The sequence below is a fragment of the Aristolochia californica genome, unplaced genomic scaffold, assembly GCF_029961685.1.
Source record: "Aristolochia californica isolate CCGP_79_NKW_82.1479 unplaced genomic scaffold, dmAriCali1.0.hap1 SCAF_1, whole genome shotgun sequence".
NCBI lineage: Eukaryota > Viridiplantae > Streptophyta > Magnoliopsida > Piperales > Aristolochiaceae > Aristolochia > Aristolochia californica.
The window spans coordinates 59603572-59624112 of NW_027181770.1; the positions used below are offsets into that span (position 1 = coordinate 59603572).

General features: G+C 36.9%; 3 protein-coding genes across 8 annotated transcripts; all 3 read left to right on the forward strand.

The window, feature by feature from the left end:
- Nucleotides 1-951: 951 nt before the first annotated feature.
- LOC137964271 (glutaredoxin-C1-like) lies at nt 952-1350 on the forward strand. The gene has a single exon (XM_068811340.1). It carries the CDS (start codon nt 952-954, stop codon nt 1345-1347), a length of 396 nt encoding a protein of 131 aa, XP_068667441.1. The 3' UTR covers nt 1348-1350.
- Nucleotides 1351-9087: 7737 nt separating this feature from the next.
- Nucleotides 9088-14774, forward strand: LOC137964287 (phosphoacetylglucosamine mutase). 6 transcript variants are annotated; one of them, XM_068811343.1, is made up of 10 exons: nt 9088-9398; nt 9864-10117; nt 10214-10476; nt 11149-11268; nt 11364-11506; nt 11604-11852; nt 12154-12548; nt 12940-13115; nt 13881-13977; nt 14337-14774. In XM_068811343.1, exons 2-10 carry the CDS (start codon nt 10057-10059, stop codon nt 14492-14494), a joined length of 1662 nt encoding a protein of 553 aa, XP_068667444.1. In that variant the 5' UTR covers nt 9088-9398; nt 9864-10056; the 3' UTR covers nt 14495-14774. The 6 variants fall into 6 exon arrangements, with proteins under 6 accessions (XP_068667444.1, XP_068667442.1, XP_068667447.1 ...); XM_068811341.1 differs by having other exon boundaries at nt 9890-10117; XM_068811346.1 differs by having other exon boundaries at nt 9890-10117; nt 14406-14774.
- A 484-nt stretch (nt 14775-15258) lies between these two features.
- Nucleotides 15259-20538, forward strand: LOC137964354 (membrane-anchored ubiquitin-fold protein 4-like). Its single transcript, XM_068811348.1, has 3 exons — nt 15259-16135; nt 17616-17786; nt 20221-20538. Exons 1-3 carry the CDS (start codon nt 16006-16008, stop codon nt 20274-20276), a joined length of 357 nt encoding a protein of 118 aa, XP_068667449.1. The 5' UTR covers nt 15259-16005; the 3' UTR covers nt 20277-20538.
- Nucleotides 20539-20541: the final 3 nt, after the last annotated feature.

The following is a 20541-nucleotide window of genomic DNA, read 5'->3' on the forward strand; positions in this document are numbered from 1 at the left end:
CATATCCATAACCCCATCATCCCTTGTTTACGACGGTAATTTTATTTTTGGTGATAATTAACGGTTGAGGGATGAATAGTAAATATTAATCGAATATTAAAATATAATGGAAATTAATTAATTTTTTTAAAAGGAAGAAAAACAAGTAAAAGTGTGAACCGGGTCCAACTAAATCAGATCCGCAACGTGTTCCCACGTGCCGCTTAAGACCCCCCCTTTTGCATGGACATCTCCAAAAGGTTAATTGGACCCACATCCTACGACACATCGAGCCCACGTCACTACACCTTGCTAACTATGATTCCGCATTATGTCACTTCCGCGTCAGCATCGCTCTCTCGTGACTCCTTCCGGTCCCACTATAGTGTACCCCACTAGCCATCCTCGTTCCCGATTGATCGACGGTTAAGATCCGCAGCAAGAGGAACATGACAGAAGCCGATGTGCGCGATGGGTTCTCGCCTTTTCAGGCCGGAGCCGACAACAAGGACGCCGACAGCCGTCTTTTTACCAACACTCCGCCCTGAAAAAGCCTGTCCTTTTCCCCGAAAATTTACCCTTTACAGTTTACTGTTTTTTTTTTACTTTTTTTCTCTTCCTATTTTTCACTAAGCAGATTTATAAAAAAAATTATAATTTATTAATTGGAGAAAAATCCCTCTTCCTCCTCTCTGCATGCGCTGACGGCCTTAATATCTTAGATTTTACGAAACTACCATCCATGTCAAAGGAATTATAAAATACTCCTTCACTGCTTCTATAAATAACTCGCTCACTCTGGTCAAGTTTCGAGTACTCACTCTCTTTGCATCTTCTCTTCGTCCTCGACGTCGTCGTCGTCGTCGTCGTCATCTTCTTCTTTGTTTGGTTGCAGAGACTACGAGCTGCTTCTTGTTGTTGCGCGTTTTGAGAAGAGAAATAGAGAGGAAAGGAAATTAGGGAAGAGAGAAAATGCATTACCAGACAACGGGGGGGTCGTGGGGGACGTACGTGACCGCGGCGGCTGAGGCGGCGAGAGGGGGCTGGGTGGACCCGCTGGAGAGGGTGGAGAGGCTGGCGAGCGACAACGCAGTGGTGATATTCAGCGTCAGCACGTGCTGCATGTGCCATGCGATCAAGCGGCTCTTCTGCGGCATGGGGGTGAACCCGACGGTGTATGAGCTGGACGAGGACCCCAGAGGGAAGGAGCTGGAGAAGTCGTTCATGCGCCTTCTCGGTACCTCCTCGGGCGTCCCTGTTGTGTTCATCGGGGGAAAGCTCGTGGGTGCCATGGACAGGGTCATGGCTTCTCACATCAACGGCACCCTCGTTCCCCTCCTTAAAGAAGCCGGCGCTCTCTGGCTTTAGCGCTCGCCCCACCTGAACTCCGTTATCTATTCTTCTTCCCTTTTTTTTTTCTTCCTTCTGCTCTGCTGTTGCTAATGATGGTACAGATCCTGAGATAGATGATGGATAGACAGAGAGAGAAGTAGGAAGGGGAAGTGGGGGGAAATGGATGTGGTTTATTTCTAGTACTCATCCATTTTGTCGTACACTTGGAGGGCTGATTTTAATTGTTTTTTCTTCTTTTTTCCTTACGTTTCTGGTGTTGATCGTGTTTCAGAGAGAAAGGAAGAAAAACAGGGAGAATGTAATTTGCTTGCTTCTTCTATGTATAGAAAAAGTTTGAAAAAAAAAAATCCTATCCCCGTCGTTTCTTCAATCTTCAGTCCTTCGTCTCCTCTGCTTCTATATTTTCTGGGCAGTAGCCGCAATACCACTAATGGGATTTTCGCCTGAGCGAAGTCCCAGGTGTGTGTCCCCGTCACCCTGAAACCAGTTCGAGGGCGTACGAAGAATGCGGGGTCCATTGGACACGTGTAACTACAGTGTTCATGCGAAGCGAGGATTGTGAGTCGCAATTGCAGACGGACACGTGGCGCAAAAATCATGGGCGGGAGGGCGGGGCGCAAGGGCTGCTGCTCCGGTTTTTTTTTTTTTTTCAATCGAATTTAATGCTATTAAAAAATTTATTGGATACGTGGGAGAAAAATAGAAAAAGGGTTAAAAAAGGAAAATTAGAAATGCTGCCTTTATAACGGAAAAGGAGAGGAGGATTATTGGAAGATAAAAATGAAAGAAAAAGAGAAAAACCACAAAACAAAATTAATTGCTCAAATTGAACAGTAAAAGATTGTAACCATTTGGTTTAACAATATATAGAACTCAACCGAATCAATATTTCAAAACTCAAATAATTGAACTTCTCATTTGTAATAGCTCCACAACATAGAAATCCTAGAAAATGATAACTTTGAACGGTTCATAATCATGAACTTCTAAATAATGAAATAAAATTCATAAAACTGAAACAGAAAATGCACCTCTCGTCATGGTGATCAATTTTTGGTAATCGAAGATGCCTCGTTTGTAGTCGAGGCTCGTCAATGGCAACGTCTAAGCATCCCTCTGCTAGAGCAAATCCAAACTTACTCCTCATTTCCATCAAGGAGGAGTTAGTTACAACCGACGACCACCATCCACTAAGGGAACCACCCAGTGAAAGGGTTAGTTAGGCGATCGGTTATGGAACCATCTAGCATTCTCTCACTTGACCCATTCGTATACTTAATATGTATAATTGAATACTGATATATTTTTAAAAATGTTTCCCATAGATATAATATCTTTATACTCAAACAAAGAAAATTAAATTACATGAATCGTGATGATAAGTCCTTTAAAGCAAGTATTATCTTCCATATATTACAATGTAACTGTCTCTTTTGAATGAAAAACCTTATGTGACACATTTCTTTATGAATGAACTTCCAAATGTTCATTCAGGATCATCTTTTATTGTCATTCTTTAAACTTTATGTATAAAACCAAATAAGAGAAAACAAAAATGAACTTAATGGAGTTTTTTAATTGACAAATTATGATACAAACATAAAGGGAATCTCAATTACATAAATTACATAATAGAACTGAGTCCCATATGTTCAACATGTCCCTTATATGCTACAGGCAGTAGACCTTTCAACAACAAATCAATAATCATTAATCTGGTGCTAATGTGTTCCACAACCACTTTGTTTGTTTTGACATGTTATCGAATAGCTAAAAACATTATGTTAATATACTTACTACGACTTCTGCTCTTATTGTTCTTGGCAAAAAACACTACTCCAAGTCCTGAAATAAAACTCCTCAACCATATAGCCTGCGATGACGTTTCAAAATATGCTACAAACTTTGTTTTTGTGGTTGAAGTAGCAATCAACGATTGTTTTGCACTACTCCAAGAAATGACCACTCAAGCTAGTAAGAAGACGTATCCTGATGTCGACTTTCTCGAATCAAGGTAGCCAAAAAAATCAGAGTCTGAATATCCAATCACTTTCAGATGATCAGATCGTTTGTACGTAAGCTTGTAGTTTTTAGTCCCCTAAAGGTAATGATCCAAACCGGGATTACTTTGATATCTGCCCAACATACCCACTGCATATGCTATGTCAGGTCTTGTGCAAATTTGAGAATAGATTAAACTCCCAACTGCGAAAGCATATAAATATTTTTCATTTGTTCCCTCTCTAAATTATTTAGTGGAACTTATTCCAAACTTAATTTGTCACCTTTAACAATAGGTGCAATGCCAGATGAGCAATTATTCATACGATATCTCTCTAGAATTTTGTTGATATAAGTTTCTTTAGACAATCCTAATGTCCTTTGGGATTTGTCTCTATCAATCTTCATGCCTATGATATAAGAAGTTTCGCCCATATCTTTCATTTCAAATTTCATCAAGAGAAATGTTTGACCTCATAAAGTAATCCTAAATCACTTGAAACAAGTAGAATATCATCTACATATAGAACTAAAAAAATTATTTTGCACCCACTGACCTTATAGTATATACATTGATCCATAATATTCTCCGTAAAACCAAATGAAAAAAATAATATTATGGAATTTTAAATACCACTAATGGGAGGCTTGTTTTAGTTCATATATAGATTTTTTATGTCTACAAACCAAGTGATCATTCCCCTCTGAAATGAAACTTTCAAGTTGTTTCATGTAAACCTCTTCTTCTAGGTTTCCATTGAGGAAAGTCGTTTCCACATCCATGTGATGTAACTGCATATCATAATGAGCTACTAATGTCATGATTATCCGAAATGAATCCTTCTTTGAAACAAGAGATAAGGTATCGTGATAATCAATTCCTTCTTGTGGAGTAAATATTTTAGCTACAAGTCTTACCTTATATCTTTCAATATTGCCTAAAAAGTTTCTTTTGATTTTAAAAACCCACTTACAGCCAATTGCCTACCCCCCTTTAGGCAATTCAACAAGATCCTAGACTTGGTTTTTAGCCATTGAATCTAACTCTTCCTTCATGGCATCATCCCATAATGTAGATATATGTCCACTCATGGCCTATGAAAACGTAATAGGATCATCTTCAACACCAATATCCATGTCATATTCTTGAAGGTATACTTCATATTCCAAAGATATTGCAGGTTTTCTTACTCTTAAAGATTTTTTTAATGGTACTTCAACATTTTTAGATTGAGAATATTGAGTAAGCGGATCTATAGGAATATCCTTATGATAAAATTGTTCTTCGATTATTGGTTGTACTTGAATAATCGAATCCTGATAATTATCATAAACAACAACCAATCAATGTGAAGTTGTAGGAACAAGTTAAAGACTTGTATGCTCCTCAAAAACTAAGTTTCGAGGTTGGCTACTCCTACTAATCTCATCATTCTCAAGGAACTTTACATTATTAGATTCGACAATTCTTGTCGAACGAGATGGACAGTAAAATTTGTATCACTTAGACTTTTCTGCATATCCAATGAAATGTCCATTGACTGCTTTAGAGTCTAACTTTGTCTCATGTGGATTGTAAATTTTAATTTCAACTAGACAACCCCAAACATGCAAATGCATTAAACTAAGTTTACAACCTTTCCATAACTCAAACCGCGTTTTTATGAACTTCTTTGGTTGGAACTCTATTGAATACATAGAATGCACTGTCTAGAGCTTCACTCCACAAGGACAATGGGAGATCAAAATTACTAATCACACACCTCACCATGTCCATTAATGTTCGGTTTTTTCTTTCAGCCACATCATTTTGAGACGATGAGTCAGGCATTGTGTATTGTGGCACAACACCTTGTTCCTCAAGAAACCTTGCAAAAGAACCAAGCAATTGTCCCCTTTCAGTGTATCTACCATAATATTTACCACCTCTATCTGACCTCATGATTTTGATTTGTTTGCCTAATTATTTTTCTACGTCTTCTTTATAAACCTTAAAAACATCTATTGCTTCACTTCTATCATAAAGCAAATAGAAATACCTATATCTTGTATGGTCATCAATAAAGGACCTGAAATATTTCTAACCATTGAAACATGCATCATAAGGACCTGAAATATCAATGTGTATTATTTCTAAGACATCATAAGTCCTTCTGGCACCTTTCTTGTACTTGTTCGTTTGCTTTCCTTTAATGCAATCCATACATGTAGAACAATCAGGAAAATCAAGAGCCTCGAGGACTCCATCATTAACTAATCTTTTAATTCTATCAATAAAGATATAACCTAATCTCCTATGCCACAACATGGAGGATTTCTCATTTATAACACTATGCTTAATGCCAGCATTAATACCATGCATAGTAGTAAGACTGCAATCAAATGTAGGTTTAAAAGAAGTTTGAACAATCCTTCATCTAAAATTCCAATTTCAACAAGAACATGGTATTTATACAATTAAAGATAATTTCCAAATAAATTAAAATTGAATCCAAAAGGTGAAAGTTTGGAAACTGAGATAAGGTTTCTAGAAAAATATAGAACAAGGATGTCCTCTCAAGGTCTAATACAAAGCCAATATTTAAGACAAGTCAATAAGTTCCAACCGCCTCCACATGTGAACCCATCTTATTTCCTAAATAGATGGAGTATTCACTTGACATTGGTTTTTGTTGGTTCAAGAAACCCTGCTTGGTGTTGGCAACATGGATTATAGTACTAGTATCAATCCACCAAGTGTTATAAGAAGTATGAGTTATATTAAATTCAAAACACACTAAGGATATTAGATTACCTTTCTTTTCAATCCAATGCTTGAACTTGGGGCAAGTTTTCTTTATATGTCTTTTCTTCTTGTAGAAGAAACATATAGCACTACCCTTATATTCTTTATTAAAAGGCGTTTTTCCCTTCCATTTCTTAAAAGATTTGTCACGAGTCATCAAATGCGCATTTTCGATCCTCTAATGATTCAACCTCCCTTCCTCTTGTACACACATTGTCAAAAGATCATTAATTGATTATTTCTCTTTTTGTGTGTTATAAGAAATTTTGAAGGGTGCATAATCAGATGGAAGCGAGTTAAGAATGAAGTAGACCAAAAATGACCTAGACATCTCAATCTCCTTCGATTTCAGTCTTGCGGCCATATCCCGCATTTGTATGATGTACTCACGCAGACCCTTGGTGTCAGTAAATTTCATGGAACACATTTGGGTTAATAGGGTGCTCGCTAATGTCTTATCAGAAGTTTCAAACTATTCCTGAATAGCTTGAAGATATTCCTTGGTTTTGACACATTCAAGGATGAATCCACAAATACTCTTCCCGATATGAGACTTAATAACATCAAGCTTAATCGATTGGATCGCTCCCAAAGTTCAAATGATGTTTTCTCAATTTGGGTACTGGATTCAGTGGGATTTGGAGGTTCATCCACTAGAAGTGCCAAATCAAGATCCATGCACCCTAGTAACAGGAGAATTTTCTCCTTCCACTCAATATAAATTTCTCCATGCAGGGGAATAATAGAAAAATCAAAGTTTGGGACAGACAAAATTTGAAGAACTGCAAAACAGACAACAAGCTTACTAAACATGTATTAAAGTCAATTTTTTGAAAATTTACCCATGTAAATAATTCAAACAAATAAATTAGTGTGTCATTATAATATTTTTTGTGGGCTTAGATTATAACACTTATGCAATTTATGTTTCTTGATGATGGGACCCAGAAAATTTGTTTGTAAAGGAATATTCTAGGCCAGTGGGCAACTAGAATTTTTTTTTAAAGTATTTCTTTCCCATCCTGATTAATCATTTAAATATAACATTTACCCTGTGGGGTTAAATTATTATATCTTCATGATTAATCATAATATTTCATGTCATTAAATTTATGTGACTAATACTTATGTTACTAGACATTTTCATAATCAAGAATGTTGTGGCAATTACTCAATTATTCAAATGTATACAAAAGTTATGACATAAAAATAATTGACTAAAATTGATGTCAATTATTATTTATTTATATTTAGGTCAACTTAAAAATATGGTTAAAACCTAAATAAAGTTTTTCACAATTGAAAAATCAACAAAATATAGACGATATACAACTATATGTGCATGCACAATTATTTAATTCATATGAATTAAAAGAGAAATTGTATAAAAATAAATATTTAAATTTTACTGAAATTTAAATATCTATTACATGAGTATCCAACGATAACACATGAAGGCCAATGGGCTTAATGGTCACCAGCATCAGTATTGTATCTGTGGGTTTGAATCCCCATTGGCGCAAAAATTTGATTTTGTAAACCGAGTTTGCTCGACCAGTAAGTCGAGTTAGCGAGTTGGGACGGTCGAGCCGAGCCTACATCCTATCTGAGTCGTCCCAACCCGTCCATCGACACATCCTACGCATGTAAACCCAACGCACGGTGCCAGATTGCGAAACACAGACCGACACACACAGAGAGCACAAAGCTTGACTCTATTTCTCTAAGGGGGAATGAAGCCATATCATAGAGATGGCTCTGATACTAAATGTTATACTTCATTAATCATGAACTTCTAAAAAAGACAATGAAATTCATAAAACTAAAACGAAAAACGTAGACATAAAACATAACATAACATTGCATTGTATATAGACAATAAAAGAAACCATAAATAAACAAACATTAATAAATAGACCTCCCATTCTACTCATCTGCTCCATTATGGGAGTTGAGGCTTTCGTGTCATAGGTCAACTTGTGTGAATCAGAAAATCATGAATTAACAACTTTGCTCGTGCCCCAATTTCCTTGGCCCTAACACTCGAATAATCAGATTCATTCCTTTCTTCATCTTCTTCGTTGACGATTGATACTTCCACGAGAATTTTTTCCCCCTCGCTCCGCTCGGCGCTCCAACTCTTGGTCCCGCTCCCGGTCCTGATCCCCCCAAATCCCCTGAATCCCGCATTGCTCGTTAAATTAATGAACCGACTCGCGAGCTTTCGAGTTGAACCTTGATTCGATCAAGGTCGGCTTGTTAATTTAAACAAGTCGATCCCGGATCTCGAACTCGACTCGAGATCCAGGTATACCGAATCGAGCCGAACTGGAACTGAGCCGATCTCGAGACGCTTGCGAGCCGGCTCAGTTCGAAGCCACCCCTAGTCATAAGTGTAATAAAATCGATTTATCTAAATAATGAGCTTAAGGAACTTGATGTACAAAGGATATATAGTTGGGAGCCAAATGTATGTAATGATATGTACATGAAATGTCTACCAAATCAAGGCCAAAATACATTACAAGGCTACCAAATGGGTACCAAGATACATTGAAGGCACTAAACCACACATGTTGGTATATTATGCAAACTAACTACAAATATAAGGATGCTCATAGTCTAATTATAAAGTTTATTTTAAGACACTTAACTTCTACCTTGAGTAAGTGGGTGGGCATGGAGTTGGGTTTGGCGAGGAACCTGACCCGACCCGACCCGAAAAAGCGGGGACAGGGTTATATTTTCAGCCGTGGGTAGGGACGAATATGGAAAATAAACCCCCTCTAGGGTTTTGTGGGGATTTATACCTGTAATGGGCCCTTTCATTTTAAAATTACAATTACATGTGGTTTAATAAACAAAATAACGTAGTTTTTTAACTTTATTCGGGGTATTTAAGGAACATAAATTTTATTTGTAAATGAACGTTTATACCCTTTTATTTTAAAACAAAGACTTTACCTGAATCGTAATTTCTTTCTCTCTCGAATCTCTCCCATTTTTTCTTCCAAATCGATACTCGATTTTTACTTCCCCTGAATCATAATTTCTTTCTGTCTCTCGATTCTCTCCGGATTTTTTCTTCCCCTGAATCCCGCCTTAAGCCCTATTCCCGTTGAGTTCTGTCGGTCGCGGAATACCAGCCTTGCCGTCACCGTCTCGTCGTCGACTCATCGTCTACCAGACTGGTCGCCGTTTCATCTCTTGTGCCCTCAATTCAAAGTTTCATCTTTTGTCACCGTTTTATCGTCGGCGCCTCCTGTCCAGGAAATAAACGGTAAGTATTTCAGCCATCACCGAGTATTCATTCTATCTATCTTTCGATTTTTTATCTTTTTATCTTTGTTTTTATTTGTAAATAGCTTCTGTTAGTATCGTCATTGATTTGTAATTATTTGCCTCATAAAATTTTCTGTTAGCGATAAGTTTAGTTTATTTTTTTAGGGGGCGTTAGTGCACTTTATATATTGTAAGTGAAAGTGAATCATTTGTTGGTGTTAGTGTGATTTATGTAAAGTGCACTGGAAAACACTTTCTGTGTTAGTGCCAAAAATGAAAATTGTGTTAAGCAGAATAACTTAAATCAGAATTGGAATTTCTTTATTGAATGAACTTAAACCAGAATTGGTTGGTTATAACGAGGGGGCAATTGACAATTGGCAATCAAAAGTTTGAAACTTCAATTCGACTCAGAAGAGCGTCTTTGAATCATTAGTTTTTGCAATTTTTCAATGTATGCCAGCCACTTCAATCTCTAGTTTCACATAGGCTGCAGTCTGAGAGGCCAAAATTTGGGTGCTGTTATTGAAACCCAGCTTGGTAACCTGGTGTTTGGCTCCTGTGGATAGTGACTGTAGAGGACCTGCAGAGATAGCTGCAACACAAGTAACTAGAAGAAGAGCAAGGATCGGATTCGGAGCTTTCTTCCAATTGCTATGGCAGGAGACCAACAATCGGCCCTCTTCCAATTTGCTTCATCTTTTCCACCCCCACCAGGTCAATGACATACTGAACAAAAGTTTAAATCTGATAGATAATGTCTTTCTTTGATATTTGTATATTTTGTGATGACATTTTCTAGCATCATTTCAGGTGTGAAATTTTCATATGGAACTGCTGGGTTTCGAGCAGATGCTTCCATTCTCACATCCACAGTTTTTCGTGCTGGAATTTTAGCTGCACTTAGATCTGCAAAGACTCGATCTGTCACAGGGTTGATGATTACAGCATCACATAATCAAGTTTCAGACAATGGAGTTAAAATTGCTGATCCAAGTGGTGGAATGATGACACAGGAGTGGGAGCCTTTTGCAGATGCCATTGCAAATGCCTCTGATCCAGATGAGCTTTTAAAGGTCTAAACTGATTTTCATTTTGTGATATAATATTACGTGTATACACCTTGAACTAGACAGTAATTTTTGGAGGGTTGTTAGCTTAATGGTAGGTGTTAAAATTTGGTTAAAGAGTTTTTAGGAGTCATGCCATTTACTGGTTTGAGATATTATAGGATTTTCTTTGTTAAAATTGTGCAAGTGAATCATTCTTTTTGTGACCCTCATTTTGGAGTGAATATTCCCTATTTATGTCATTCTTTTAGATCTTAAAATAGCTTTACAGTAGATGTATAATCCTTCTTTGAGAGTGTAGGGCCAGCATAACCTGTAAGTATTTGGAAATTTCATGGAGTTGGCTTTTGAATATGCTCATAGACACTCAATTTTTTTTTTTAAAGAGCTCATGAATGGTCATTGTCAGAAGATTATATTAAATGTTTAGATTTGAATCGATGCTTGGGACTGATGTGTATTACTGCACTTCACCTATTAAGCATCTGACAAGGTTTGGCCCCAAACTGCACATTTTCTTGTGTGCAAAACAGTTGAATAGGAAATATCTTGGAAGGTAGAGGGCAACTTGTGTATGGAATTATGTAAATGTTCAAGATTTCATGTGTGCAATTTTTGTATCTTCCACTAAATACTGCTACTCTTTCAAAGGCTTAATGGATTACAAATGTCGAACAGTTGATAAATCAGTTTGTGATAGAGAAAGATATACCATTTGGAAGAGGGCAACCTGCAGAAGTTTTATTGGGAAGAGATACGAGGCCTAGTGGAGAAGCTCTTCTTGAAGCTGCAAAACAAGTATTCCTCTATGTTGATGTTTCTCATGAAATTTATCTTGCCTTATTTTGTGCATTATTTGCTGTGTAATTGTTAAACCTGTGCAATGGTAAAAGGGTGTCAATGCAGTTGGTGGTGCAATAGCTATTGATATGGGGATCTTAACAACCCCACAACTCCATTGGATGGTTCGTTGTAGAAACAAGGGCTTTAAGGCATCTGAATCTGATTATTTTGCACAACTTTCAAATGCTTTTGGGTGTGTTCACTACAAACTCTTTTTTTTTTTAAGTATAAGTTTTCCTTCATATATTTTCAATTTTGATTTTTTGCTCAACATTTCATATTTGATGCAGGTGTCTGATGGATTTAAGACCCAAGAAAATAAAAACAGATGCAACAGATTCTAAAGTGATAGTAGACGGAGCAAATGGTGTGGGAGGCAAAAAGCTTGCAGAGTTGGAAAAGCGAGTTAAGGGTTTAGTGATTGAGGTCCGAAATTCTGGCAAAGGAGAAGGGATCTTAAATGAAGGAGTTGGTGCAGATTATGTGCAAAAAGAGAAGCTAATCCCAGATGGATTTGGCAAAAGTGATGCTGGGACAAGGTTAGCCAGCATCTCCAATATTGGAAATTTTCTCAAAAATGTAAATAGGTGTTGAAAAGTGAAGGAAAAGTCTGGTTTTGAATTTCTTTATTAGTACCCTTTTTCTAGTGCATTACCGAATTTCTTTTCTTTCCTTTGAAAAATGCAGAAGAATGTCTAAAAGAAAATTTCTTGTTAAATGCCATTCCTGTTGTATTCAGATATGAAGTTCCTCGCTTTTTTTTGTTTTTTTTTTTTTGTTTGGTATTATCTGTGTAGCTAAAACCTGATTTGACTACAGTAATTGGTTGTAGTGTTTCAGGTGTGCAAGTTTGGATGGAGATGCTGATAGGCTAGTTTATTTTCGTGTTCTAAAGAACAGTGAGAAGGTAGATCTTGTTGATGGAGATAAGATATTATCTCTGTTTGCATTATTCATCAAGGAACAAATGAATTTACTCGGTGAGAAGAAAGAAGGAATTAAGCTTGGGATTGTACAAACTGCCTATGCAAATGGTGCGTCTACTGATTTTCTGAAACAGATGGGTCTAGAAGTTGTCTTAACCCCCACAGGGGTGAAATACCTCCATGAGAAAGCTGCTGAGTATGACTTAGGGATCTATTTTGAGGCAAATGGTCATGGAACCATTCTTTTTTCTGAAAAGCTTTTAAGCTGGCTGGAGACAAGAAATGCTGAACTCTCATCTACTTTTGCAGGTCAAGTAGTACATCCTTGTAACTTAAATGCTGCATTTTTCTTAGCTCATCCTCTTATATAGAGTAGCTCACTTTAAGTTAATAATACCTGTAAAATTTATGGTGATATGATCCATTAATTTTGTCAGCAAAAATAAAATTTTGTAAACCAAATATCTTAGTGGGTTACCGTTTTTTTTATTAGGTGTTTTTTCCACAGTGATGTCTGGAATAGTAATACTCTGATAGCCTTAGTTGTAAACCCTCTCCGCTTGTTGGCAGGGTTAAGCTATGTTGTCAATATCCTAGGTTAAAATAAGGTTGTGTCACAACAGGACTTCTATTTGTCAGTGCATGCATATTGCATAATTTTTTTGTATTATTATTTTAAGCATTGTTATGACCATTTCAGGTTCCGACACTCAAAAGGCTGCTTTAAGACTTCTGGCAGTGAGTAAATTAATCAATCAGGCAGTGGGAGATGCACTGAGTGGATTACTTTTGGTGGAGGCTATTTTGCTGTATATGAGGTGGTCAACTGAAAGATGGAGTGAGCTTTATCAGGATCTTCCGAGTAGGCAAATTAAGGTTAGCCTCTTTTCCTGTACTAATAAGACCTCTCGTGCATTCATTCTCCCAGGATGAAATTTCATCATTGAGGGTTTATATGTTTGTCAATGCCGATAATGTTATGGTGATTCTGGAAAACCGTAATTGGGTGATTTTAACTAATCGTATGAATTACAACAAAGTTTACCTAACTTTAATAAAAAAGCTAACTTTAATAAAATAACTATTTTACTGGTTACTATTTCTTTTGTCTTGTCAAAAGGTTGAATACAACAATCCCTGATTGATGCGGGACAAATACATGATGAAGCGTGGATTTTAATTGTCATATGCGAAATGAGAGAATGTCGTATTGGAATGAGAAATAGGAGAATAGAGAAGAAGAATTTAGGAGGAGAACAGAGAAAAAGAAGAAGAAGAAGAAGAAGAAGAAAAAGAAGAAAGGGGAGTGAGAGAGGGAGAAATCCGAACAGGGAGATTTCAAAAATTCATTATCAAAGCCGGATTCAACATCCTCTTACAGCCTTTAAATAACTAAAATTAAAATTCAAAATAGATAAGGTCACTATCTGATTAAATCCAATAAAATCAGAAAAGATAAACTAAAATTTGAATTCAAAATAGATAAGATCACAATTTGATCAAATCTAGTAAATTCAAGAAAGATAAAATAAAAATAATTTTAACCATAATTGGTGGGTCCACTGGGCACTAATGGGCATACTGGTGTCCCCACCCCTGAATTATGTGGATAACTTATTCTCTTATCCCTATGTTATTCAGGTGAGTGTTGTAGACAGAACTATTATTACTACTACAAATGCAGAAACAGTCGTTGTTACTCCTTCAGGCCTTCAGGAAGCAATTAACTCTGAAGTTGGTGAGTCTCTATCTTGTTTTAGAAGTTCCCCGTTTTTATTTGAGAATGGAAAGTTCCCAGTTCTTTGCTTTGTTAATGAACTTCTCCCTTTAATCTGCTGAAGGTGGAAGTTTGGTGTACTGTATTAACAAAACTATATAAATTAATAGTGCCAAGAGTTTCTTTCGGAGGCATGAAGTTCCATGTAGTCTGTTCTTAAAAGGTTCTGAGCAGTTCACATTTTTGCATAAAAAGATTAATGATTGGATGGATAGCGTTCTATATTCTTCTTAAGCTTATATTTGGTTTACCTTGAGGTGTTCATCTCTCCTGTTCCACAAATAAATTGCTTAACTGATGTTATTTATTTGTTTACATAGCCAAGCATGTAGGTGGCAGATCTTTTGTACGACCGTCGGGTACTGAGAATGTGGTACGTGTATATGCAGAAGCATCTACACAAGCAGCAGCTGACTGCCTGGCTCAATCTGTGGCACAACATGTGAAACATTTTCTTACATTGGCTACCTCCAACTAACAAATTGGTTTCCCTTTTCTAGGAAAACTGCTTGTAGTTGATTGAGCCGCTACCCAGTAAGTCTTAGATTATGTTGTTCCATAATACTGTCTTATAAGATCCTTCAGAACGCTATGTTTACAGGCTCCAGATGGTTATTCTTATTCTTACTGTAACAGAGTTTCATTAGTCCTAGAATTGAAGGTAATTTTCAATGTTCTTAAATGCTGTATTTTCAAACGCATTTAGTTAGATGGTGTTGTTTCAAACGTACTTTTACTATTAGAATTCTCATAGTCAATTTGAGTTACATCTTTGTATTAGTTAATGAAAATAATTAAATATGTACTTTTAAAATATTTTTATAATTATTTTCATTTTTTTTAATGGTGGCGCCCTCCTCACCTTGTTTATTATTCTTAAAAAAAAATTTGATTATTCAAGCCGGTACAAATATTGTCGCAGGGAATAGAAATGTAAGAAGGTGGAGGTATCCATTTGGACATCTTGTGTAACATTTTATATGAGACCTCGTAGTCCTAAGACATTATGGTCGGAAAGCTGAAAAGCTTAACCGCTACCGAGATACCCGATATATCTCCCTGTCCCAGTACGCCGCATGGCAGCCTAGTTGAAGCCAGTTCATGATTCATCACAATGGGTGCTGGACTACACTAACGCAAACCCCGCGAACTACACTCCTTTTCCCCACCAGTTACGTCAGTCGAGTAAAACATTTGGTCAATGAAAGCCGGCAGCGGACTCTTCACACCCTGATTCGAACCGCAGACCTTTCTTACGGGGCGGCGATAAATCAACTAAATAAGCTAGAAGAAAAAGAAAAAGAGGAAAAACGAAAAAAAGAGAAAAACCCAAGCCGAAATGTCGTCATGATCGCTTCTAGGGCTCCGCACATATATCTTTTCTCGATTCCCCGCTCTCTAGATCTCGAAATTTTCTCTCGATCCGATGCGCGCTTCATTATTAATCCGTTACCGTGTCTCAGAAATCGATCGGATTGAGCTGTTTTAGCGTGTCTATTTTGAATTTTGTCGCCGGTCGTGCTAGTCGAGGAAAGCCTGATTTTTCCTGGCTCGGATCGCGTCAATCTCGGGAATTATTTTTGTGCCTTTTCTTTTATTTCCTCTACGTGAGTTTGATCTGCTACAGCTGGTTGAAGTCTTGAAACTGGAATTTCGCTCCGCGCTCGGGAACCTAGGTTTATTCTGCTGCTCGTTGTATCCGAGCAGGAGATGGTTGAAGAATTGGGTTGCAGTTGATTTTCGATTGTTGATTCGACGTCCCTTTCTTCTGTTTCGTATCATTTGATCAGGCCGTCGACTGGGCTGGTTCTGGATTTGGTTTCGACTGACCTGAGTGTCAGGGACTGAGAAACCGTAATCTCTGGTGTGGATTGTGTGATCTAGGTTTTGTGTGGGATAAAACCCTGAAGAAGGTTTTAGGAGCTGACGGAGGGGAACTGCGGGCGTTTTCTGCTGTATCTGGTGACGTCAAGTACTTGAAGAAAACTAATGCCAGAAGAGGATCTGGTTGAGCTCAAATTCCGTCTTTACGATGGAACAGATATTGGCCCCATTCAATATTCTTCAGCTTCTACGGTTGCGACGCTCAAGGAAAGGATCGTTGCTGAATGGCCACGAGGTTAGACTCGGTTCCTTCAGTCTCTCATTTTTTTCCCCTTTGCTTTGGACTTACTTACCTGCTTGGGCATCATTTGCTACTCTTTGATGGAATGAGTTTTATCGAATATGATGTGCCGCCGAAGAACTAGATATGTGTGCCGCTAAGGGCACTAGAGTTTCACTACCGTCCTCGTCCCAAAAGTGTATTATTTCGCGGTCGTATCTTTTGCTCTTGCAATCCTGTGGAAAGTTGATGATAGCTTTTTTGGCTGCTCCAGTTCTTTCATATGAAACTATTATGGTTGAAGAACTTAAAAGCTTCAATTTGTCTTGTGATTTTGTGAGCCACACGATGTAATTGTACCTATTAATTGTGCTGTCCGGTTTTAATGACAATGAGTGTATAACTACCATTATGATGCATTTCAGCTGAGTTATCTTTCTCATTTTTCCTCGACTCCTAAAAATTATGGTGGGTACCGCATAATTGAACTGTATGAAGATTGGTATGCTGTCACTTTGTTATAATGCAAAATAAGAAGATTTTTTTTTCAAAAAGATTCCTTTTCGGGGGAATTGTGGTTATTTGTGTAAGCATGTGCTAAAATAATGACTAATTTTTAGGAATATAGCCTGAGTGCATGTACTCTTTTCACAATTACAGCACTCTGGATTGTGCAGTGTGGATGGCTCCTCATAGCAGTGCAGATCTTACTCTGTGAAGACACTTGTAGTTCTTTGTATTACAAGTGGTTACAATTGGTATCTTCTATTCTCATTGAAGAGTCAGCCAGGTCAAGGGATGGAAAAAAGGTGTTTAGCTGCCTCACTTGCTAATCATATGATGGGCAAGTGATTTTGGTGTTATTTTTGTCTCAATCTCTTGCAGTTCTGAAATTACCACATGTCCATCTTATGTAATTGAAGGAGCAAGTCTATCTTGTCGAGGAATAGTCGAATTTTATGTTTTAATGGATAAACTAGCTAGGGAAGGTGGTATAAATTGCTTTTACTTTCAATTTTAACAGCAACTGCATAAAATTAAGGATGGGGCTGAACATTTATGTTGTTCCAACTAGAAAGAATTTATGGGAAGATTTTTTAGGGAATTTTATAGACAAATTTACCGTAACATTCAAGGTGCTATATGAGAGTATTTGTGATCAATTGAGAGATATCGTGATTCCTTTTTTATGACAAATATGTGTTATATATCATAATGGGCATAGCAATGTCAAAATTCTCAGCTCCCTTCCCCGACCCCTGATGACCAAACATGGTGTCTTGAACTTCCTGAAACTATGTAACCATGATACTTTATGCATCATCTTGAGGACCATCGTGTTGTTTGCATGCTGCTCAATCATTTGTGCATACTGTTTCGTACAAGTTTGAATGCATTACTAAGGTTCATTTATCTTGTTACCTTAAATTTTGCATCGTGTTTGGAACTATCTGCAATCTTTGACAGAATAAGTTTTTTTTTTTTTTGTTTATAGATAAAAAGATTATGCCAAAGGCAGCAAGTGATGTGAAACTTATAAGTGCGGGAAAGATTCTGGAGAACAACAAGACAATTGCGCAGTGTAGAATACCTTTTGGTGAGCTTCCAGGAGGAGTTATCACCATGCATGTTGTTGTGCAGCCATCTGTGGCAAAAACAAAAACAGGTACATCTCATCTCAAAGTTTAAGCAACCTCAAACTTTCTTTGCTTGGTTGGAGGTGGATTCATAATCAAGAAAGCACTTTTATTCTTTAATTGTGTTGAAGTATTTCAACTGTTATTTTTTGGTTTTCAGCATCCTTAGAAACGTAAGACAGCATGAGTTAATACTCTTTTTTGCTAAACTCGTTCTTGTATTGCTTATGGTTGGATGCTGATTTCTATTTGACCGAGTGGGCTTTATGGTTACATCCTCCCAGTGCTTAAATAGCTGAGTGAACTTTTGGTGCATCCAACATCAATGAATTTATGCTTTTTGAACTTTCAGTTCATTAATTATTTGAATTATAATTTTTGTTTTTATCCTTTCAGCATTCATAATCTTTGACCCTTGAACCACCAATTCTATCTATTTTTTTTTTTAATTTGGTTGAGTGTATGTTTTTGTCAGGTCTCCTCAGCTCCGAGGTAGCTGAGTGAACCATTTCTTTAACTCCATCACTAGAGCTCTCAAGTCTTGTAAGGAAGGAGCTTGATAGTTGATTTTTAGGCTATCCTTCCTCATAATCCAAGTTTCAGTTGGTTGGGTTAGTTATAGAGACTTAAAACTTTGTATTTTTAAAATTTTATTAAGAAATCGTCCTGCGAGTTTGATTTTCAATTTTTTTAGAGACTACTTAATGTGTGGTTTTGCTTATATTGAAAAGACTAACTGTTGAATTTTTGGAAAAGAGAAATATTTCACTAACTTTATGTAATTTGAGTGCAATGGACCTTTATTTATAATAGAAGAAACAAGTAGAATTCAATTACAATTCAACTACCCTTATACCAATTATACGCAAAGTTAAACACTAAAAAATAAGTCCTAGAACAATTGAACATAAATAGAATACTAACATAACTAAAACACCTTTCATTGATACTCTTTTGTGAGACATCCTCCTGTGAGATTTTTTTAAGACTCCACCATATCAATTATGGCTCTGTGAAAGTTCTTGTTGTGAGAATCATGTAAGACTTTTCTATATCTGCTTTTTAACACTAACTACTATAGGAAATTTATGAGAAACCTGTACGGCTTGAAATTGGTTGGCAGATTGGAAGTTTGTCACATGATTGCAAATATTTGATTTAGAATGATACTTATATTATTTATAATACTTTCTTTTGTATACTTGATGATTTGAAATTTGTTCCGATATAAATTGATAGAAAGTATTATTTTTTGAATGGTAAAAAAAGGAGAATATCTATCAACTTTTAGGTAATAGATAAAAATTTATCTTTTTAGGTAATTTACAGTGACATTAATATACATAGAGATGATTGTTAGCAAAATGTTTGAAGCCTCTGAGTTGATTCCTTTTTGAAATTTAATTAGTTGTGAGATGAGAGAATTTGTAACTACTTTTTCCTTGTATAATACAGTTTGGTTGTACACGGATGGTTCTTCGACAATATTCTATTGAACCTTTAGTAGTTTACACAGCCATATGAAAGGTTGCTCGCTACATCTTTTGGTGCTCATCTATGTGGGGTGTCTTGTCCTGTATCCTCTTGTTCTCTGTTGATAGCATCATCTTTGTTCTACAGCATGTTGCTGTGGCTAACTTCCTCGCTTTTGTATTCTGAGTCTTGGAGATATCGTCTCATCATATATACTATGTCAGATAGCTAGGTCTCTGTTGTTTTTCTGCAAACCAATTAATTGATGTTCGCCAAACAGCTTAAAAGGTATGGTATGCTTTTTGTTTGACTATCTTGTGTGAAGGAGTCTACTTTAATGCAAGTTCTCTCCTGTTTTAATTTTCTGCTAAAAGCCTTGGTCCTTGTATCTCAAGTTTGCTGTGCATCTCTTCTCTTTACTACAGCGGCAGTTTCCCCTCACTCTTGGCTGTATTGACCTAGTTGCTAGATATTTGGTGCCGTTCGGTCATTAAGTCATCCCTGTAATGTTATTCACTTCCATGTTATGCTCCAATTCTGCTATTCTGTGGATGTCTGTGATAGCTGGCAGATGATGCTTCTTACATCGTTGGATGCTTTCTTCGGCTGCCAACTCTTCTGGTCTTATTTTTCTATAGTGGAATGCTTTCTAATGCATAAGGGACATTTTGAATCTATTTGATTTCAAAGGCTATAAGAAAAGAGAGATGCAGAGATTCAAACTCCAAGAGAGAGAGAGGGTATCAAGAATTAACGAGAGAAATATTTTTCGTCTTTCCTGCTGTGGTGAATAAGTCCATGTATTCTAATGATCTTATCCTCCCTGTTGTAAATTCGTCATCAAAGTAAGTTCATTAATCTAGGGAACCTTCATGTCTGAAACATGTCTAATAAGCAAAGCATCTTGGGCAGTCGTCTTGATTGAGTATTTTTCATCTTATAAATGATTGGAGTTACTGAAATCTGCCCTTTGTTTGTCTGTCGAAACAGAGAAGAAGGTAGACGAAATGCCAAAGAAAAGCGGCTGCGCGTGCTCCATATTATAGAGTGAGTTACAGCGATTTGAGGTCGTCTGCACAGTTGGGGGGTTGGCATACTTGATACTAGTGTCAACTACTCTCCTATCCCAGACACATGGGAAGCTGCTTGGGGAGAGACTAATAATATTCAGATTTGTCTCTTTGTGCGTCGATTTGTTGGCAGGTGTAGTTATACATAAGGGTTCATGTTGTTTTTATTGTTATTGTAATTGTACTACTCTTCTTTATATAGTGAAATTTGACAAGCCAGATCTGTTCTTACTTCGCAGGA